The sequence below is a fragment of the Mytilus edulis genome, chromosome 7 (genome assembly GCF_963676685.1).
Source record: "Mytilus edulis chromosome 7, xbMytEdul2.2, whole genome shotgun sequence".
In the NCBI taxonomy this organism is placed as follows: Eukaryota; Metazoa; Mollusca; class Bivalvia; order Mytilida; family Mytilidae; genus Mytilus; species Mytilus edulis.
Genome location: NC_092350.1, coordinates 55,153,727 through 55,176,205, shown reverse-complemented (window position 1 = coordinate 55,176,205; position 22,479 = coordinate 55,153,727). Strand labels below are relative to the sequence as shown.

Genomic DNA, 22,479 nt, shown 5'->3' with positions numbered 1-22,479 from the left:
ACGGTCTGATTAGTCAGAGGCTAAACGTCAGGTTCGGGTAAATCTGTTAACGGTATTTCTGTTATTTCATTGGTTATAAATACTATCTAATGGCTGCTTCGTATAAAAATAATAGCACTTTATTTTTCATTGCTTGGACATATTGATTAGAAAATATTAAAATCACGGAATTTACCGAAGATGTAATTTCGTTTCCAGCACTTTCATCGCTTCATTGATTTCTGGTGTAAATAAACAAACCCGACGATACTGATTAGAAGAATACAAATTACAAGGTGAGCAATATGGTTTCTTATGTGCAAAGAAGCCTACACCAAGCATCACGGTATTGTTATAGACAAGGGTTTCAGTGCACTATAGGATACTATAGTGTCAGCTGTTGCAAATTATATAATTTAGCTTTTTACAATGCACAGCTCTATATTTGACAATGACCCCAAAGGCAATCATTTTATACGATCCTTCGAACCCAAAAAACTTGCAACACAGAGAAATCCCAAAACGATGTTTGCATGTGGGGTAGACAGTTTGATGATCTTTGATGTACTCGTACATGATGATTTATTCTTTGGAGTTGTCAGGAGGCTGATTTAGAAGGGGGCCAGGCCAGGGGGCTTGCCATCCTGTTTTGGGAAATTTTGTGGGCCTGCACTTATGAAAATTTCTGGATCCCCCACTGGTTGTTGGACCATAATAGTCCCAGTATGGACACAGTGGTGATCATCAGTCATTATAAAAAAGAAGATGTGGTATGATTGCCAATGAGACAACTGTCTACAAGAGACCAAAATGACTCAGACATTAACAACTATAGGTCACCGTACAGCCTTCAACAATGATCAAAGCCTATACAACACAGTCAGCTATAAAAGGCCCTGATATGACATGTATAACAATTCAAACCAGAAAACCAAGGCCTTATTTATATATACAAAAATGAAGGAAAAACAAATATGTAACACATAAACAAACGACAACCACTGAATTACAGGCTCCTGACTTGGGACAGAAACATACATAAATAATGTGGCGGGGTAAAACATGTTAGCGGGATTCCGATCCTCCCCCTAACCTTGGACAGTGGTACATGTATAACAGTACAACATAAGAACAAACTTTAAAAATCAGTCAAAAAAGGCTTAACTCATCAGATTGCCCATTGATATATCAAAAGCACTGAAAACTTCATTTGATATGTCTGATTTCAATTTATTCACATCATCAGGTCTTACACTTAGTATATTTTTTCGTGATGAACATTACTATTTGGTTGATTATGTAGGAAATCACTGAAGCATGACTGGAGAAGTCGCCCCCTCCCCCCCCCCCCCCCCTTATTGTCAGCTGACCTGAGAATCTGTCCCATTTTAACCATTAACGTCATACAACAATTACTTATTCATTGTGGCATCATATATTTTGTATTTATAAAACATCAAAATTTTACATGGAATATATGTGATGTACATGCATGTACAGTTTGTAATGGCAGACATATACATATTGTAGCAATAAGGTGTATCCAAAGCAAAATAATTAATAATAAATCAACTCAATGGATAGAAGCATACTGGTAAGTCAAATTTTTTTTCACACAGCATCTGCATAGAGTGATCATGGTGATGAGATATAAATCAGGAGATCAATCATTGGTTTTAGAAGTCAAGAATTTTTATATTTTACTTATTTGGGTAGATACATGTACATGTAAAACAACATTTATCTTGTCATAATACCTGTACGCTCAGTGTTCTTCATGAAAACTATCACACTGATTTTAAATCATTATAGGAAAGCACAGTGTACATGTATAAGCAAACGTTTCAGGAGGCAAAGAGTCTATTATAGGCTGACTGCAATAGTCTGTACATTATCTGAAAAAGCTTAGTTCTTGTCAACTTTCTTATTATTTCAAACATTTAAATAGATGTCTCCCAAATTTGGTGTATTTCTATTAGCTTTTTTTAAAGTCATTTTCATTTATTTTTCAACCCGGCCCAGAAATATGTTTAATATAGCTGATTTAGAGAACGGCGACATGGGTCACCTCTAACAAGGGCTATAATTATTGTCACTGCAAACATTTTACCTGTTCAACACCAAATGCTGTCAAGTTTGGGGCCCCTGGCCATGGCTCTTTTTTTTCATAATTCATCTTACATGTACATCTCCTTTAAATTTGTTTGCTTATTTGTGCTATGGTCTATCTATGCATATCTATCTATATACCACATTTTCATGGTCCCACAAAAATGTTTAAAATATATACATTTGACTTTTTTCTAGCTTCTCTCATGTGATAGCCATACATTTTTGGTCACTATTTATGTGTTGCGTTTAAATATGAATTGTAACACTTTACAGTGACTAAACAGGTAAAACAAATACTTCTCAAGATTCAGAAAAAAGAAGACTACTTGGAACAGCACCAGACTACATGTATGTACATATATGAATAAAAACTCAGATCGGAATAGCATGGAGGATATGATATGTCCTTGTGAATAAGCAAGGAAAGCTTTTAATAATAGTGCCTATTTTTAATTTACTAGATTTTTCATTCATTATCTGTGCAAATTTCAACATAATTTGTCATAAATCCTTATCTAACTTTACTCAAACTTTCAGTGGTGGATCCATAAATTTTCATAAGCGGGAGCCCACTGACTGCCTAAGAAGGGGCCAACTCCAGTCATGCTTCAGTGATTCCCTATAAAAACAACAAAATCTTTCCTAAAAAAGGGGTGGCCCAGGCCCCCCGAAAAACCCTCTTACTCCACCTCTGACTTTAATTTAATATGACAAGTGTTTCATTCACCAAAATACTGGTGCGTTTCTGTGATAAATATCATGCACAATTTTATAAATGAGAGGGGAAAGAAGATCCACATGTGGTGTACCTGCACATGACAATTGCAAACTGCCCCATTTTTCTTATCACAACCAATCAACTGATCATGCTGATACTGACATTACCAGAGAGTACACATCAAAAGAAAAATCACAAATAACTGATACATATTATCAGATATTACAGAATTAAATATGTTTTAAATTTATTACAAAAAAATGTGTTCTCAATCTTGTAAATAGATATTACTGGATCTCATATACATGTAAGTACCAAAGACAACTGTCTATCCAAGTCACAATTTATAAAAGTAAACTATTAAAGGTTGTAGTTTGGTCTTCAACGCAAAGCTTGGTTCACACCAAACAGCAATTTTATATAGTCCATATCAATCATGACAATGGCGTTTGGGGTTAAACATGTTTTCGTAGGTAAATAATATTGCCATGGAACTTTTTTCATGAGAGTGTTATAGTCTAAAGAGTATTACTTCCTGTTTGGTGGAATAGTGAAATAGAAATCAATACGTTCTTGCTCAATCCTATGTCGCTTTGAAGGTGTCATGATTGTAATCCTCAGCTAAAGCAATGTGTTACTGTAATTTGAATTTCAAAATGACTGAGCGACGTTTTTCGAAGCACTCATAGCGAATCACATGACTTTGACAATCAGTAAATTCCGGCGAAAAATATCTCTATAAGTAAAGAATTGTCGGATAAAAATTAAATAATAGAGTACACAGGAAATGGCAAAGTTCACATAGTCGCGTATGATTAATCATTAAAAAAAAACCGAGCAAAAGGGGGGATGGGGCGTACACACTTTACGTCCCCCTCTGGATCCGCCACTGCCTTCTGTTGTTGTCCATTTTGTCAAGTAGTAATCCTCAAAAGTATGTGTAGGTTATATGCTATTTTTATCAAGTTGATTATAGACACAGAATATGTAACAAAAATATGTTCCGGCGTGACATTTGTTCCGCTGGAAAAAATTTCATAGGATATATGTACCGCCGGAACTTATATCACAGAAAATATGTTCCAGCACTGTAAAATTTGTTCCGGAACTAATTTTTTGACCAAATATGAAATAAGTTCCGGAACAAATATCATAGCTCCATGAATTTTGTTCCAGTAAATATTAAAAGTTTTAAATAAGTTCCTGTGATATTAGTTTAAGACCAATATGTACATATTTCAAAGAAACCAATGAATAAGTTCTTCTCAAACCTATTTTCACTGAAATAAGAACATGTACCTTTGCAACATATTGCACAGCGAAACATTTTCAAGTTACACTTAAATTATAAAGCAAGCTAAATGCTGTACTGAGTGTGCTGGCATAGGATACATGTGCAATTTTAGGCATGACTGTAAAGTTCTACAGGATAAAGTTGTGGTAATTTATCATAATTTGTATCTATGTTTTATGTGGTATTCCGTCTTGGTTCTTGTTAACTGTCATGGCCCTGTTTCTAGTCATACATGTACTTGTCATGGAACTGTTTCAAAAGAGTGTGTCTTTTGTTTCTTCATGTCTTTTACAATCATTAATCAGTTATTTCGTCCTTTTCAAATTAATTCTTATGTTCATGTTCTTTGACTTTAATTTTTTCTAAAAGATTTTTCTTATCCTATTCTTTTCTGCTTAAAGTGGTCATTTTGATATTTTTTACGTTTATAATTAAACATTTGCTATAGTCCTTAAGATTCTTATTGGATGAATTACATTTCTCATTTATTATATTATCAATATATTATACTTATTTTTATAATGCCCTTGAATGATAACTTTAAACTCATTGATGACAAATGTTCAGTATATAAGATAACCTGTTTAACCAGTGGAACATATTTCACAGACTAGGAACTTATTTTACCAGGTGAGGAACAAATTTCACAAACCCAGAACTTATTTCACCAGGTAAGGAACAAATCTCATAAACCTGGAACCTATTTCACTAGGTAAGGAACAAATATCACCAACCCGGTACTTATTTCACCAGGTAAAGTGTGGAACTTATTTCATAGAGATGGAACAAATTATATTGAAATTATCTATGAAAAAAGTTCTCCCAGAACATATTTCCTGTGATATTAGTTCCACTGGAACTTTTTTCACAGGAACAAATTTTGGCTCACAAATACATTTTATTATAATATCATTCCCCATTTCCATTCTCAATTTTATTAAGTCTCCTTCCATTATAACACGGCTCCACCAACAATACAACAAAAATGACAAATTAGTAGAAAAAAAAGCGCTATGTTTTTATATTGCTTGAAGTGAAATATTCCAATAAAAATAAACTACTCACAAACCACTGATCTCCATATAATCAGCTAAAATACGGCAAGCTTTTTAGAAAAGCTATTACTTGTATGATTACCTATCAAGACACCTATCCACCAAAGGATTTGGATGTAGCTAATTATAGATCATCGTATGATCTTCAACAACGAGCAGAGCATACACCGTATTGTAGACTATAAAATCCCGGCATTTAAAATAATGTTAAACAATTCACACAATTACAATTCATACTAGAAACCCGATTTGATTTCTGAAACAAACGAAAATCAAATATGGTAGAAAGTAGCTATGTTTGCTTACATTAATTTGTGTTATTCTTTCAATAATTTATTTATTAATGACACATCTTTGGAAGTGTATGTTAGATTGATTCACACTTTTAAATTTCTTTTGTTTGCTGTAATAATGTCTGGTTGGTGTCTAATTATGGGCATTATAATATGTGTGTAATTAATCTGCACTTTGTAATTGATGATTCTTTTAGCATACAATCAGAATTTCTACACCAAGGAGTGCATTATAAATACGAAAATGAAAATATTTGGTATGATTGCCAATAAGACATATCTCCACCAGACACAACATGGCGTAGAAGTTAACAACTATAGGTCACCGTACGACCTTCAACAATGGTCAAAACCCATACCGCATAGTAAGCTATATAAAACCACGAAGTGACAAATGTAAAACAACTAGCGGTCTGGTTTATGTACAAAACAATTACCAAAAACAAAATCAACATACAGGAACAAACAAAAATTACTGAATTACAGGCTCCTGACTTGGGACATGCACATGAAACAATATCTGAAAATGTCTAATTTTTGGAAATAGGAAAAAATCCCATAAAATGTCTTTAGAACCGGTATTTTAATAGCACAAATCGAAGAACAAACATTGAGTATTCGAGAACTGTGGTCTGTAATTCAAACAATTGTTAAATGTGGTAACAATAGCTATTTTAAAAATGGTATTAAAAATTCCAGTTCTTTCCTGTTACCAAAGTGAATAAATTTAAAAATGTTTCTTATGGTAATAAAGAATAAGTTGAAGATACTATATCTGGTTTACTAGTATATCCTGGTTTGCCCACTTTTAATTCTACCAATTATCTATTAGTTAAGAACACAAAAAGTTTAATGAGCATACATTAACCATGGCCTTGTCAGTTGTATTCGACTTAGGAGTTTGAATGTTCCTTTGATATTATCCTCTTTTCTTTTACGGTGCATGTCACTTTCAGTCGGGTTGCTTGCTCCATTTATTGCGTGCAAGAAGATGCCATTCCCAATTTTGTTTTTTCTTTACCAAGCATGTAAATCCTAAATGCAAATACTTGGAATGATGGCTATTTCTCAAAATATAAGTCCGCGACTACTCATGTCACCTAGCTTAACCTGACTCTGATTTAATCAGTCTTTATATATATATATGTAGATAGATATAGGAAGATGTGGTGTGAGTGCCAATGAGACAACTCTCCATACAAATAACAATTTAAAAAGTAAACCATTATAGGTTAAAGTACGGCCTTCAACACGGAGCCTTAGCTCACACCGAACAACAAGCTATAAAGGGCCCCAAAATTACTAGTGTAAAACCATTCAAACGGGAAAACCAACGGTCTAATCTATATAAAGAAAACGAGAAACGAGAAACACGTATATATTACATAAACAAACGACAACTACTGTACATCAGATTCCTGACTTAGGACAGGTGCAAATATTTGCAGCGGGATTAAACGTTTTAATGGATCCAAACCTTCTCCCTTTTTCTGAAACAATAGCATAACATCACAACAAAGAAAAACATACGATAAAATATCAATTGGCAGACTTAACTCAATCAAAAAATGTTCCTAAATGGCTCGTGCTAAGTAAATGCCAATTTTGAGATCTTTAGTATGACCGGCCGCGGGGTTCGAAATCTTGATCTTTCACTCTCGGGGTGAGTACACAGCTACATCATCTCCGCGGGGGTCGCATAGACTTCCAGTTTAAAAGATGCTGTATTCTGCCCCAAAAAAATAACAATCTTTTCAGGAAAATACTCGTGTGCCCCCTCTAGTATAGCAGTCCTAACTTTGTAGTTGGCACGGTGGTGCAGGTTATTTCATAAATATTTTAGAAAGTTGAGTTGTCTCCCATTCATCAGACTTTTTATAAGCATTCCAAAAGGGAAAACAATGGATCTAGTAACCTTTTTACCGACTCGAATGTGTGTTGGGACAGATTTATACAGCTCGCATTGAGAAGCACCGTTCTGGGTAAAAGTTGGTTTCATATTCTAACTTTCTAATAGTTTTGTAAAGATATGTGAATGTGGTGGGTTGAAGCGACGAACATTTTTTGTTACAATAACCTAATCAAAACATTCACAAAAATGAAAAATATGATGCTTTTATGATATCAAAAATCTGTGTTGAGGAATGCTTTGACATATGTAATAAGATCAAAATCGTTTTGATGCAATATTTTCTTAATACTATTTTAATGTGGGGAAGAAAGCCTGAATTATGAATCAACACGTCCATCCCATCCTGAGTGGAAAATTTTATTTAAATTTGAAAAGTCAAAAACGCTTATTGTCAATGTAAAGCTTTTGGTTAAAGATATAGAGAAGTTTTGAAAATTTCTTTTCCCGTTGATCTACGTTTACTTTGCAATAAGGAGAGATCCAATTTTGAGAGGGACCGACTTTTTCGGGTTCGGCAACAAAGGTGCATCTGAACGATTGCAATGAGGTTCTGACAACATTTGTGCATATTGAAGTATTTCCGGCGTTTTTCTAACTCATCTTTTTGGAGAAATTTAAACGAGATTTAAAATAGATATAAGTTTTTAATTCAGTATATTTGGCTCCAAATTTCTTCAACTGTACATTTGTATTTGTTTGTTTTATCAAAAACACTTGTCTTCAGTATTTATTATGCGCAAGGCTAAATAACATTTTGATTGTATTTATATTTTAAGGTTAACGATTATTTGATTTTCTGGGGACGAAGAAAAGAGGGTTTTTGAAAAGGAGTATTCTGGCCTTATAAGAGCTTAAAAAAAACTTTTTTCAACAGACAGAATGAAAACCAATATTCTGCAACACAAAATGCAGGAGACATGTCACGTGAGAGTTGTTTATAAAAGACAAAGACAAATGTTTGCTCCGTGATTCCGCGGGAAAAACAGCATATATGGGCGTTTTTCAATAAAAACGTATTTTCTTGTCCCAGCCACTTTAAAAACTAGAGGCTCTAAAGAGCCTGTGTCGCTCACCTTGGTCTTGTGCATATTAAATAATGGACACGGATAAATTCATGACATAATTGTGTTTTGGTGATAGGGATGTGTTTGTAGATCTTACTTTACTGAACATTCTTGTTGCTACAAATATCTCTGTCTATAATGAACTTGGTCCAGTAATTACAGTGGAAAATATTTTCTACAAATTTACAAAAATTTATGAAAAATGTTAAAAATTAACTATAAAGGGCAATAACTCCTTAAAGGGTCAATTGACTATTTTGGTCATGTAAACTTATGTGTAGATCTTATTTTGCTGAACGTTATTGCTGTATACAGTTTATCTCTATCTATAATAATATTCAAGATAATAACAAAAAACGGCAAAATTTCCTTAAAATTACCAATTCAGGACAGTAACCTAACAACGGGTTGTCCGATCCATGTGAAAACATCCGGGCAGATAGATCTTGACCTGATAAACAATTAAACCCTGTCAGATTTTCTCTTAATGCTTCGGTTTTTGAGTTATAAGCCAAAAACTGCATTTTACCCCTATGTTCTATTATTAGCCGTGGCAGCCATTTTGGTTGATTGGCCAGGTCACGCCACACATTTTTTAAACAAATTACCCCAATAATATTTGTGGCAAAGCTTAGTTTAATTTGGGCCAGTAGTTTCAGAGAAGAAGATTTTTGTAAAAGATTACTAAGATTTACGAAAAAATGGTTAAAAATTGACTATAAAGGGCAATAACTCCTTCAGGGGTCAACTGACCATTTTGGTCATGCTGACTTATTTGTAAATCTTACTTTGCTGAACATTATTGTTGTAAACCGTTTATCTCTATCTATAATAATATTCAAGATAATAACCCAAAACGGCAAAATTTCCTTAAAATTACCAATTCAGGGGCAGCAACCCAACAACAGGTTGTCCGATTCATCTGAAAATTTCAGGACAGGTAGATCTTGACCTGATTAACAATTTTACCCATGTCAGATTTGCTCTAAATGCTTTGGTTTTTGAATTATAAGCCAAAAACTGCATTTTACTCCTATGTTCTATTTTTAGCCATGGCGGCCATCTTGGTTGGTTGGCCGGGTCACGCAACACATTTTTTAAACTTAATATCCCAAAGATGATTTCGGCCAAGTTTGGATTAATTTGGCCCAGTAGTTTCAGAGGAAAAGATTTTTGTAAAAGATAACTAAGATTTACGAAAAATGGTTAAAAAATGACTATAAAGGTCAATAACTCCTAAAGGGGTCAACTGACCATTTTGGTCATGCTGACTTATTTGTAAATCTTACTTTGCTGAATATTATTGCTGTTTACAGTTTATCTCTATCTATAATAATATTCAAGATAATAGCCAAAAACAGCAAAAATTACCTAAAATTACCAGTTCAGGGGCAGCAACCCAATAACGGATTGTCGGATTCATCTGAAAATTTGAGGGCAGATAGATCTTGACCTGATTAACAAGTTTACCCCTGTCAGATTTGCTCTAAATGCTTTGGTTTTTGAGTTATAAGCCAAAAACTGCATTTTACCCCTATGTTCTATTTTTAGCCATGGCGGCCATCTTTCTTGGTTGGCCGGGTCACGCCACACATTTTTGAAACTAGATACCCCAATGATGATTGTGGCCAAGTTTGGTTTAATTTGGCCCAGTAGTTTCAGAGGAGAAGATTTTTGTAAAAGTTAACGACGACGGACAACGGACGACAGACGACGGACGACGCCGACGGACGCCGGACGCCAAGTGAGGGGAAAAGCTCACTTGGCCCTTTGGGCCAGGTGAGCTAAAAATGTGTTTGATCTTTGCAAGTAATTTTTTGTGCAGTCAGTACATTGAAAGTAGATTTAACATTTTAAAGCAAAGAAACAGTTTATTTTTAGAGGGATTGATAAGATATTGACTCCTGAATGGTCCAAAACAACCAAAATGGCATGTCCCTAGACCGCCTGTTCAACATTCATACTCTAAAATATCGTAAAAAATGAAGAAATAAATGTTATTTTTACTTTACATAAGTTCTTTAATAACTCAAAAGTATGTTCAGAGCCAACATATTTTAATAAACAGCTTTTATACGTCCCCTACGAAACAGTCCCCTAAGAAACAACTTCAAGTATGGGAGAAAAACGACAGATGAAAAGGAGTATAAATGTAGTCAGTCCGCATTGTTTTATACGGTCACATATATATACGGTCTTGTTTGTGAGAGATGACTAAATAATCTAAAGTATCACATATGACCTTAGGTTAGATAGTTCACAAGATTTCAAATAAGATCGAGATGAATCATTGCATGTACATTTGCTACATGTACATATGTAGTTTATAGCAAATTCCTCTGTAATCTTTGTCAATCTTTAATAGGCCATGTAGAGTAGAATTAAATCTCGTTATGACAATTCTATTTGAAGATTAAATCTTTAATTACCTTAATTTTTGATAAAAAATTGTCCCTTAATCTACATATATAGATATTGAATGGTATACACCTTGTATGTAAATAAAATATGTCAACATATTTTCGTTGAAATCCAATTGATGGGAATTTGAGATTTATAGTACATGTATAGTGTTGTACCTGACGTTTTCCGTCCCACAGAAAGGACCCGCGCTTAACACGATGTCAGTTTGTGAGAGATGCAAAAGAATCACATCCACCGAGTATTCGTATTCGTGATTAGCACACACACACACACACACACACACACACACATATATATATATATATATATATATATATATATATATATATATATATATATATATATACAGTGAAACCTGATTAAACCAAACCCTGAATAAACCGGAAACCTGTCTAATCCCAGCTTGTTCTGAAGACCAATCATATCACATTTTATGCATTGTGAACCTGATGAAACCGAATACCTGCCAAAACCGAACGAAATCTCAAGTCCCGAAAGGGTTCGGTTTAGTCAGGTTTCACTGTATAGGCTAACTCCCTCCGTAAAATATTCAGTAAACCTTTCAGTATGGTCAAACTTGTCGAAAAACGACTAGGTACCTGTTGAATTCATAATATACCTGTAGCTGTCTGTTGTCACACCTTATCCACATTTATGGACCCTTTTTATTCAGTATTTAGGACCCCCATAGTGAGACCTGAGGGGCACTCTCTTTCCTGAATCGAACTAGTGGTCATCAAAATTAACCAATACACATTTGTCTTAAGCTTTGAAGATTACATTGTAAACGTTAAACATATCTTCAACCTAAATACGAATGAAATAACTGTCACTGGACGTTAAACGTTAAACAACAACTAAGCCATATTATCGCACGGCGGGTAAATTATCACGTTGTGATTGGTTTAACGCCGTCACGTGGTGATCCCCTATGAGACCGTAGGGGGTAAGTAAATTTCATAGGGGGTTCATGACGCGTTAATGGTGGCGTCATCTATTAATGTTGTTGTGTTTCATGGTTTATTTTTCAACATAACGCAGCAGAAAAAGTCCAGCATGCGATAAATTCGTTATACGGTTTACAACTGACCCCTAACGAACCATAGAGGGTGAATAAAATCCATAAGGGACTCGGCCTCCGGCCTCACCCCCTATGAATTTTACTAACCCTCTATGGATCCATATGGGGTCAGTAGCAAACCATATAACTTATAATATAAATAATTACACCTTATGTAAGAATCCTGGGTTTATAGCCAGTGTATTTTTCACCAATCTACTGTATCAAATGAATATCGTTTATTTTTTAACGCCGCCGGGGTATATGCAAAAGGATATGCTTTTTTTACCCTCTCTGCCGTGGTATTTACCAAAAAATACTCTATCCGACTGGACTATTGTAACGTCTGGATCATCAATATGTGTTTGAAAGTTAACATTCTGTGTAATTAAACAGATATATCATGTTCTTTAGGGGTATTCACGTCTTGGCTAAACTACCTCAACTGAAAAAAAACCAAGTTACGAAATAGTTTATGAAGATATACACAACTGAATGAGTGTCACGTGTTAAGTACAAGTACAAGTTCAAGTTATACAATAGTTAGAATAGCATAGTGTAATAGATGGTGAAGTGTAAGCAGTAGTATTGACTATTTATGGTGGCCGGTTTAGGCCATTTCGCGTCTGTAACATTCTGAAAATGAAATGTCACCAGCTATTGATTTAATGAATTGCCCGAAATGAACGACCTACAGTTGTAAATTGTTCATCGAAAAATTGCAAACGCGAAATCGCGAAATCGCGACAACACGAAAACGCGAAATCTCAAAGTCGAAAAGAATGACACAATATTTCGCGTTTTCACGTTTTCACGTTTTTCACGTTTTCGACTTCGAGTTTTCGCCGAAATCTCAAAGTCGAAAAGAAAGACAAAATATTTCGCGTTTTCACGTTTTTCACATTTTCGACTTCGCATTTTCGAGTTTTCGCCCTATAGAATATGAAGGGCGAAACGCGAAATGGCCTTAACCGGCCACCATAGCTTTTGGAAGCTATGGAAGGATAAAGTAAAAATTAACAACAAGCCATTTACATTGAATCGAACCACTTAAAAGACGTTGGTAGAGTGTTTTCTTTATGCATGCCCATTTAATCAAATCAACATCAGTATATTTAGTCACAAATTTTATCTTGAGTTTGTACGGGTAGTTGTCTTATTAACAATCCTGCAACATTTTCCTATTTCCTAAGCTTTATTCGGCATCTATATAAATGACTTTTAATTTGTAATTACTTTGTTGTGAAAATGCAGTTTGATGCTTTGGATACTTTCATAACATAAAGACACGCGCAAACATCTCCATTTACAAATTTGCTTGACAATATTGTGTTGAGTAAACGTCTGCATGGTAACAGTAAAACTATAGAAGAACTTTCTGTATAATAAATTACCATCTTTAGCTATCAGATTTTGCAGTTTTTCTGTTAGCATGTAGAAGCAAGTTTGTGCGTTGATAGAAACTACATGCTTTTTAAAAAATTGAATCAAGTGCTGCCGGAATGTTCTAATCTCTTATATTTAATTCTTCGAAAAATGAAATGATAAATAATAGATTATGGTACAAGTAACATTAAAAAATTAATTGTTCGTGTCAGTTGACTTTGAACCGAAACCCTATTTTTAGTAACTTTTTTAGTATTTGTAACAGTCGCCTGAAAAAAAATTGTCAAAGAAACTTAACATGTTATATCAGTCCAAAGCCAAAAGCTTTCAAATATCTTTAAACTACAAAATTGATGTAGTCCTGCATCTGTTTACATCTGACTCTTTGAGGCCAAAGAAACTTGGATTATCTCAAAGCAACTCCCAGCAAAGACTTTGCACTATATTTACGGGTCTGATTTCTCTAATATTCGAGTATTACAAAAGAAATCGCCGTTTTTCGTTACAGGTTGTGCATCTAATACTGCCATGACCGCTGGTCCGGTTAAGTTACTTTAATAATCGATAAAACAAAGTATTTTGAAAGCAAAATGTGTAAGTATGTTAATTCTATAGCTACATGTATTAAGGGTGTAGTTTAATAAGTAGTTCGACAATTAATTAATTTTCAAATAATTGAAATGAAAATCGTGACATTTATACATTTTATTGATAAATAATTAATTAAACCATCTGTGATTATTAAACAAATAAATCACCTGACAAAAATTACCTGCCAGACCAAATCAATACTCGAAGTCATGTGATTGCTCTCAACCAATCGCAATTCTTTTTATCAGTCATCATCATCCATATTCAGCCTGTTACATCGGATTTTTTCCTGGATCAGTAAATTTTGTCGGTAATTATATATAAAGGTAAGCATTCTTCATCTTTTTCTAATGATCAAAACATATCAGAACGAATCTTCGTGAAATGGAGTCAAACATTTCTAGTGTTGTATGTGTTTTCCGTTTTGGAAAAAGGGTGGATACTTATTTTTTAGGAATTCGATATAGGCCGAGGGATGAAATCATTGATTATGAAATGGGAATTGATTTATCAGAAAAAAGATAATTATTGATATATTTTACTATACGTGTAGCACGGATACTATTTTTTTTAAATGCGAGGAAAATGTCGGGCTTCCATTTTTTTTTCATTTCCCCGTTTGTTTTCAATTTAATAATATCATTTCCTTAGATTTTTATATCACTACCATTATCATTCCTGTTTCCATAATCTACAAATTATTTCCTTTTAAATAAGTTTATTTTAACACTTTTACATGAGACTTAAAACACTACAAATTTTCAAGCAGATATTTCCGTGTGATTATTGAATAATCCAAATATATTCACAATGGCGGCCGACTTGTTTTGTCTATTTATGATACATGGTTTTATAAAAACCTTTTGATAAGTATAAATATTTAAATATTAGAATAAAGCGCATTATATGAACAATAAAACATATTTTAAACAATAACCAAAATATTTCAATTCTTTTAAATTGTTTCATCCGTCTACCCTCAGTTTGACAAGTTCGGCATTCTGAACGGATTCCGACATTTTAATTCTAATGATTTTTTTTGCAAGGATGTGCATATATATTAGAAGATATATATAATTTTTTTCATTATTTAATCAGATTTTAGAGGAAGACATTCATTTTGATAAAGAGCGAGTTCATTTTTTTCATGTTATCTGAGTGTTTGGTGGATTCGAAATCGGAGAAAAAAACTGGACAAATTATATGAATATATGATCACTAATTGTTTTTTGTTTTGTTTCGTATTTTTGCTCCACAGATAAACGTTTCTGAAAATCTCAGTAGACCCCCCCCCCCCCCCAATTTTTCTATATGTGTATAACCCAAATGGCATTACATCTACTAGTATGTGTATAACCCAAAAGGATATTACATCTTTACTGTGTTTTACTAATTACTTTATATGTACCTGGTGCAACATTTACAAACTGACACTTGTATATACAATACTGACTGCCCCAGTCTCAGGGGATAGTATGTACATAATTTTGAAACAAAAGTGATAAAAACGCTTGAGTGAAGACGATTATTAAAAATGTTGCTTTTGGCAAAGTGGTAAAATGATATATACTCAAGGACCAAATTTCCAGATGATGTGTAATGATAATTTCATAGGTTGTTGTATATTTGAAGATTGTAATGATTAGTTTCTTTTTGTTTGATGTCTCATCATATCATATATACAATATAAATTGTTCGAAATATAATTGAATGAAAGAAAAGAATTTTGTCATTTTTTAATTTTATTTAGACAAGGCTATTTGTCGTTTCATCAGTATATCCGATATCAAGCTCTCTTCTTCCTTTTTTTTTTCTTTTGTGTACATGTATCTTACACGATCAAAGAGTCATCAAAATTGATAAAATGCAAGTACATACAGCACCCCTCTCTATTGTTCACTCTTCTTAAAAAGCTACCTATAACCCCGGCCTTCACCCCCCTCTTTAATGAAACAAAATGTGTTCTCTATAGTTTTTATATACTTTTCACATGTAAATGTGTTGAGCATGTTTATAATAATACCGAGAAGATCAACTTCTGTCTAAACCTAATAATTCTATTATAAACACATAGGAAATAATGAAGTACAGACTTCCACTATAAAACGTCGATGCGGTTCATTAACGAGGAAAAGGAAACTAATTACATACACACACGATCAGCACATCTTCCTGTTCAAAACATGTCAAAACATTTTGTTTTATCCTTTCTTACAAATTCTTCTCTTTTAATTGATGTGGCATGGAGGTAATAACGATCTTAATAGTTATCAAAGGTACCAGGATTATAATTTATTACGCCAGACGCTTAAATCTTCTAGCTTCAAGTCAAAAAGATTTTTACACAGATTGAGTCTCTGGTGAAAAAAGGGGGGGATTTTTTTACTTCTTGCATCTTTAGCCTATCGATATGTATTGTATTTATCAAACAGAAATCGTCTCGGTATATATGTAAATGGGGTATTGGGGGTTGGGGGTCTGGGGGGAGTGTTTAGTTCTTTAAGAATCTGCTTTTCAATAGTTATTGTACATATAAAAACGTGTAATTGTTTGCAACTGTCCTAAGTCAGGAATCTGATGTTCAGTGGTTGTCGTCTGTTTATGTGGTTTATTATGGTTTTCGTTTTTTGTTTTTATATAGATAAGACCGTTAAATTTGGTATTCCCGTTTGAATGGTTTTACACTAGTAACTTTTGGGGCCCTTTACAGCTTGTTGGTAGGTGTGAGCCAAAGCTCCGTGTTGGAGGCGGTACCTTGATCTATAATGGTTTACTGTTATAAATTGAATAGAGAGTTGTCTTATTGGCACTCATACCACATCTTCCTATATCTATTGGTATATGGAAAATAGCTTAAGAAAAGTCGATTTCAATCACACAATCATCTTACCATATATTCAATTTTCTTTTAAGTATAAATGCACATTTATTGTTGTTCATTTACCATTTAACCCCTTGACAGATATTCAAAATAACATTAAGATGAAAATGAAATCCCACATCACAGAAATCTTTTCCTATCATGCGATCATTTATTGATCAAGACGATCTTTTGAAGGTTTACTATATAAAACAAATCGTCTTTTCTCCAGTTATTGGTCTCCGTAATGAACAAATACATTCCGTTCTCTTTATCACAAACAATCCAATTTCTCGATAAAGGAGAGAGGTTATTAAATTACTTTAGTGTAAATAATTTTTTTGTCAATAGTAATTTGCGATGGATATTAACGATGCAATTTTCTAAATTCGTTCATTGTTGTCCATATTAGTCACATCTTATGATTATGGCATTTATCATTTTGTAAAGAAGGTCGGATTTAAAGGGAAAATACTTACTAAACTTGTAGATGCAACAATTTTAATTAAGAAATATGAATGAGATACAAAACAAAAATAATTTGGTAAAGCTTCAAAACAAAAAGGTTGTTATACCGCCCCCACCCCTTTTCTCTCTAACAAAAAGACCGCTACCTTTGAATAATGGTAAAATAGATTGCGAATTGTCGTCCACATTTAATAAATGGTGTGGAAAGTGTCCTCTTTCTTCTATAACTAAGCACATAAGTACAAAGTTTGGATACTCTCATAAATGAATCACAGCAAACTTGGATGATATTGCAGTATCCTACTATATGTACAAATTACAATGTACATGTATCTTGTTTCTTTACTTTGGTTTTTAAAATATTGATATTCAAAAAGCATTATCGTTGTGGACTGTTGTTCTCGTACATTTTCAAAGCAGGGTCCATGCTCTCGTGCTGATATGTATGTGATATTTGCAACTGGACTTTAAACAACAATACAACAGCATCATCAACCGCATTATTTACATTGTCTAATAACACGCTCTATATAATTATGAATTAACTGGAAAGAAATATAATTCCCCAGCTGTACAGATATCTGTGAAAACATACAATATGTTGAATATGTCGATACATCACTACAACTTAATCAATTATAGCTATGAGTAAGGTAATTAACACCCGGTGTGTCAATTACATCACTGTAACTATCAGTAATCATTGGAGGAATGCTATCAATCAATAGTGATCATCATTTCATAAATACGTTTCATTCTCATACTGGTATATATGTTAAAGCATGGACGCAATATAATAAGTCTAGCTTTTTTTTTACTTTGTAATTATTGTACACTTTGCCTGTTCTTGGATAAATTGCCCCTTCGGCTCACACCCCCAACCACCAACGGTCTAACTCTTTGCGCATCCGGCATTGATACCCAAGGTTTCAAAATGCCTATAATTTCGTTCCGAATTGTTCGTCAGTAAACTCTATGATTTCAGCGAATGTTTAGTTTGAAACTTGAACAATGACTTTTTTTTTTTTTTTTTTTTTTTATAAGGTAAGGGGGATAGAATACTATGGGATTTTGCTTAATGTTCTGAAAATTTCCTTTTTTTTCCTTACCAATACGTGACATTTTTCAACATGCAGTACACAATAGAGTCAAACTATAAGTATTATAAACATTTAACAACCACACCATAAATTTAAAATAAAATAAAAGTTGCTAATCTATTTACTGGTTCACACTTCAAATATTTTCAATTATTTTACAATGATGAATAATATTATCTTTATTTTGTCCGTCATGTTTATTTTTCAATCATTGAAGGAAAAAAAATCCCGTAATCTTTCGTGTAAACAACATTTGAAAGTTTCATGTAGAAATAAAATCCTATTGACCGATTTACTTTAGGCTTCTGTAATTACGTATTTAGTTCGAAAATGTTTATAATTGTAATCCTAAAATATGTATTGTCCAGAAGCACAATTTTGTCCTTTGTTATGTAATAAAACAACATTTTTACAATTTTAACTAAAACGAGGCCTTAAATCATTCCGTCCATATCATTATTTTGATGTGTCAAAACAATAAATAGGGCACACATTACAAAAATTATTGTTTAAAATGATCCAAAAAGTTTAATGATGATTACACCTACATCCACTGAGTTTATTTATTTTATTTTATTTAATATAATTGTCAAATGTGCTAATTACGATTGTACATTTGTCGCCTACATGCAAAATAGCAAAATGTAAAACAAAAATGTATAACAAAAATGTATATCTGACTGACGGGATTTCTCACGCTTGTCAAATTCTTATTGTCAAAACAATAGTTAAATTAATATTTTATGACAATTGTCATGTAAACTTCACAATGTTATTAATTCTTTGTCGTTGTATGGAATCTATCTAGCATATGATTGATTGATTGCTATAGTGTTGTACGTCCCAACAACACAACAAGGATAAGTAAGTTTAAATTAATATAAAAACGTCCCTTTAGCCTTTTACTTTTGTATAGAATAAAATATGTGAATGTTAAACAAATAATCTCGTTCTATCTATCATTTGCTTTTTTTTTCAGTGCCGAAATGTCTAACTTATTAGATTTGGAAGAAATCGCCAAGACCTGGGCATGGACTGCATTCATGAAAACACGGTCAAAAGAACTTAGTAAATTAAAATATGACGACGTGAGACTTGACGTGAATTGGTCCAGAGTCCGCTTTGTTTCTGAGGGAGAGGAATACTTAGATAAAAAGATGGAAGATGTGCCTACAGTACAAGTTGTTTTTCAGTCGACTTTTCAAAATAATACGGATTCTGAACAGGAGCATTCATTCCAAACAGAGAGAACAACGACATGCGTTAGTACGACCAATATAACCAAAGGATTCACGAAAGGCTTTAATGTAGAGCTGAAACTTGGACTTCCGGATGAAGTAGCAGGTATTACCGCTGGTTTTGGAAGGGAGACAACTATGGAAACCGGATTTGAAGATACCAATGAGAAATCATTAACTTGGGCTGTTAATAGTACAGTAAAGGTACCGAAAAAGACCAAAACAACAGCTGTCATGGAGGTAAAGGAAAAAGAATTTACCGCAAGTTATAAAATGAATGTGAAAGTCCGCGGAATTGTTTTTGTCTCTATTACAAATCTAAAGGATAATAATTCGTTCATTCAGTCTGTGGAAGGAGATTTTTCAGAAATGATGAAAGACGAAGCTAAAAGGGGTGCAAAAGGATTTGTAGTCGAGAATAGAACAATAACTTGGGATATTGAAGGGAACTGTAAATTCAGATTCGGAATTGAACAATCTGTTCGACTTGAGGAGGAGCCTATTAGTTAACCTCGCAAAATCATCAAATTATTAACTTAGATAGACACACAAACTAGAGAATGATTTTTAAAATTTACGCATTTAAAAAAAACTACATTACCGAAGTTGATTATATGAATTTATATTATGAGTAGTCCGTCATATTATGTTTATCAAATCACGATATGCAACATGCTAATTAAAGTGTACTAAAAAAATAAGTGAGCGCTGCTTTTATGCAATATATTTTAAAAGATATGCCAGATAAAAATATTATATTGTAAACACACACTTTGATATCCTTTAAAGGGACACGACTGAGTGATTGTACCATTTATTGTGAATTTTTAGGAAAAAATCAATGCAGTGTGAAATGTTTAATGTTTTTTTTAGAGAGGGAGGGATGTAAAATTCAACATGTAAGGGAACGACCATTTAACTGCAAACGGGGGGATAGGATTTTTTCCTACAAAAAAATTATTCTGATCCCCACTTTGATGAAAAAAAATAATTCTGGTCTAGCAGACGACAACAAAAATTATACTGATCAAAGATTTTCCCCATAATTATATGGTGGTTCATTTTGAAAAAAAAAAGAAAAATGATTTATTGTTTGAAAAAAGTAAATAAACATGTTCGCGACAAAATTTCTGACTCCGACAAATAACCCTTCCCCTTGAAACTAAATGGTTGCTCCATGAGATGCCCCTGACTTATGACAGGCACACACAAAATTTGGCGGGGTTGAACATGTTTGCTGGCGCCAATTTCCCGCCAATCAAAAACAAAGACCGGACTAAGCAGGATATTTATACATCCCCCATAACAGAAAAGACGCAATGTACACATATGTTAGTACTCACAGTGACTGACAACTAGTTCATGCCAATAGCTATTAATAAAAAAAACAAATTTGTGAGCACTCAACCCTACCCTAACTTGGGACAGTGGTTTAACAACACAGTATAATAGCAAACTTGAAAAATCTTATGCAATTTGCTCCACTCAAAAGATTGCTACAACACACAAAAACAATTCATATAAAAACCATGCATAGACACAAAGCACTGAAATAAGAATACTCACAAGTAAGGAACATCACATAAAAAAAATCATACAAAGAATGTGGCGGGGTTAAGCAGAAGCCAATTTTTGAATAAATAAGCATATAAAATATCGCACTATAGATGTAATTTTTAATTTTGTTCTTTATTTGCATTTTCTTGCTCCAAAGACCTCTAAATATGGCTGCATGTAAATCTAATACATTGTATTTATTGAGAGTAAGTTGGTGAAGAAAGAAATTGTGTATACATAAGATGTGGTATGAGTGCCAATCAGACAACTACATGTATATATAGGTCAAAGTACGGCCTTCAACACAGAGCATTGGCTCACACCGAACAGCAAGCTATAAATGGCCCCAAAATGACTAGTAACTGGAAAACCAACGGTCTAATCTATATATAGAAAACAAGAAACATCTCTGAAGCACACCAACAAACGACAACCACTAAAAAACAGGCTCCTGGCCCGATTCATTGATATTCTGGTAAGCTATTATCAAATCATTATTAGTAAATATATGACACCCATGAAAAATAAAAAGTAAATTACATAATTATTTTTAAAGCGTAAAATAGTATTAAATACAATTGCTTCGAAATGGTTTATATTCACTACGGGCATAGTTTGTAGATACATTGTATGAAGAAAGATAACTCTGATACTTTTAGAAAAAAAGATTTTCTACCAGAGTAGATTCCCATCGTACACTTACCAACATATATTTGCCACAGAACACCATACTCCGCAAAGCAAATAAGTACGCTTATGTACAGCTGTCAATATTAGAGCGACGGTAAGCACGATTTCATATCATTTAAAACGTGTGTGTTTGCCACCCATTCCATCTCGTCAAAGCATACCATTTTTATATCCATGTCCATGCATCATTTTGTCGGTCTAAAAGCAAAAAGTTGCAAGACTTTTTATTCGTTAAGCCTGTTTATATTGATCCCATCTTTGGTTCATTATTGTATATAGAGGACTTACTGATCGAACACGAGTTTCATTTCTCTCTTAAACGACTGTATACCGGTGCTTGAACTAAAACATAATTTTTTATTCATATTTACAGAATTGGGTCGTTAAATTCGATGTCTCACTTTCTGTTTGTTAAAAAGCCTTTGCAAAAACTCTTTAGATTTGCCCCTATCCAGCATACTCTTAGTTTTAAATGGCAATCACATATTTCCGACATTCTTCCAGATCGACTTATTTTGAAGATTTCACCCGAAATCTGTAAACATTGTAGATCAAGTGTCTGTTATATTATTGTCTATAATTCGATAATTTAAGCCAGCATATCTTTTCGTCAATATTGATTAAAATGAAGCGTAGTCGATACGTCCAAATGAATTGCAATAGTTACTACATTTATAT

The 22,479-nt window shown here is 33.3% G+C and overlaps 1 protein-coding gene across 2 annotated transcripts; it reads left to right on the top strand.

The window, feature by feature from the left end:
- Positions 1–14,100: 14,100 nt before the first annotated feature.
- LOC139481801 (uncharacterized) lies at positions 14,101–20,600 on the top strand. Of its 2 annotated transcripts, none has more exons than XM_071265307.1 (2): positions 14,101–14,214; positions 19,296–20,600. In XM_071265307.1, exon 2 carries the CDS (start codon positions 19,303–19,305, stop codon positions 20,062–20,064), a length of 762 nt encoding a protein of 253 aa, XP_071121408.1. In that variant the 5' UTR covers positions 14,101–14,214; positions 19,296–19,302; the 3' UTR covers positions 20,065–20,600. The 2 variants fall into 2 exon arrangements, with proteins under 2 accessions (XP_071121408.1, XP_071121409.1); XM_071265308.1 differs by lacking the exon at positions 14,101–14,214 and adding an exon at positions 14,690–14,758.
- The last annotated feature ends 1,879 nt before the right edge of the window (positions 20,601–22,479 follow it).

Excerpts from the sequence above, each read along its gene's own strand:
- LOC139481801 (XM_071265307.1), top strand. The coding sequence starts at position 19,303 with ATGTCTAACTTATTAGATTTGGAAGAAATCGCCAAGACCTGGGCATGG.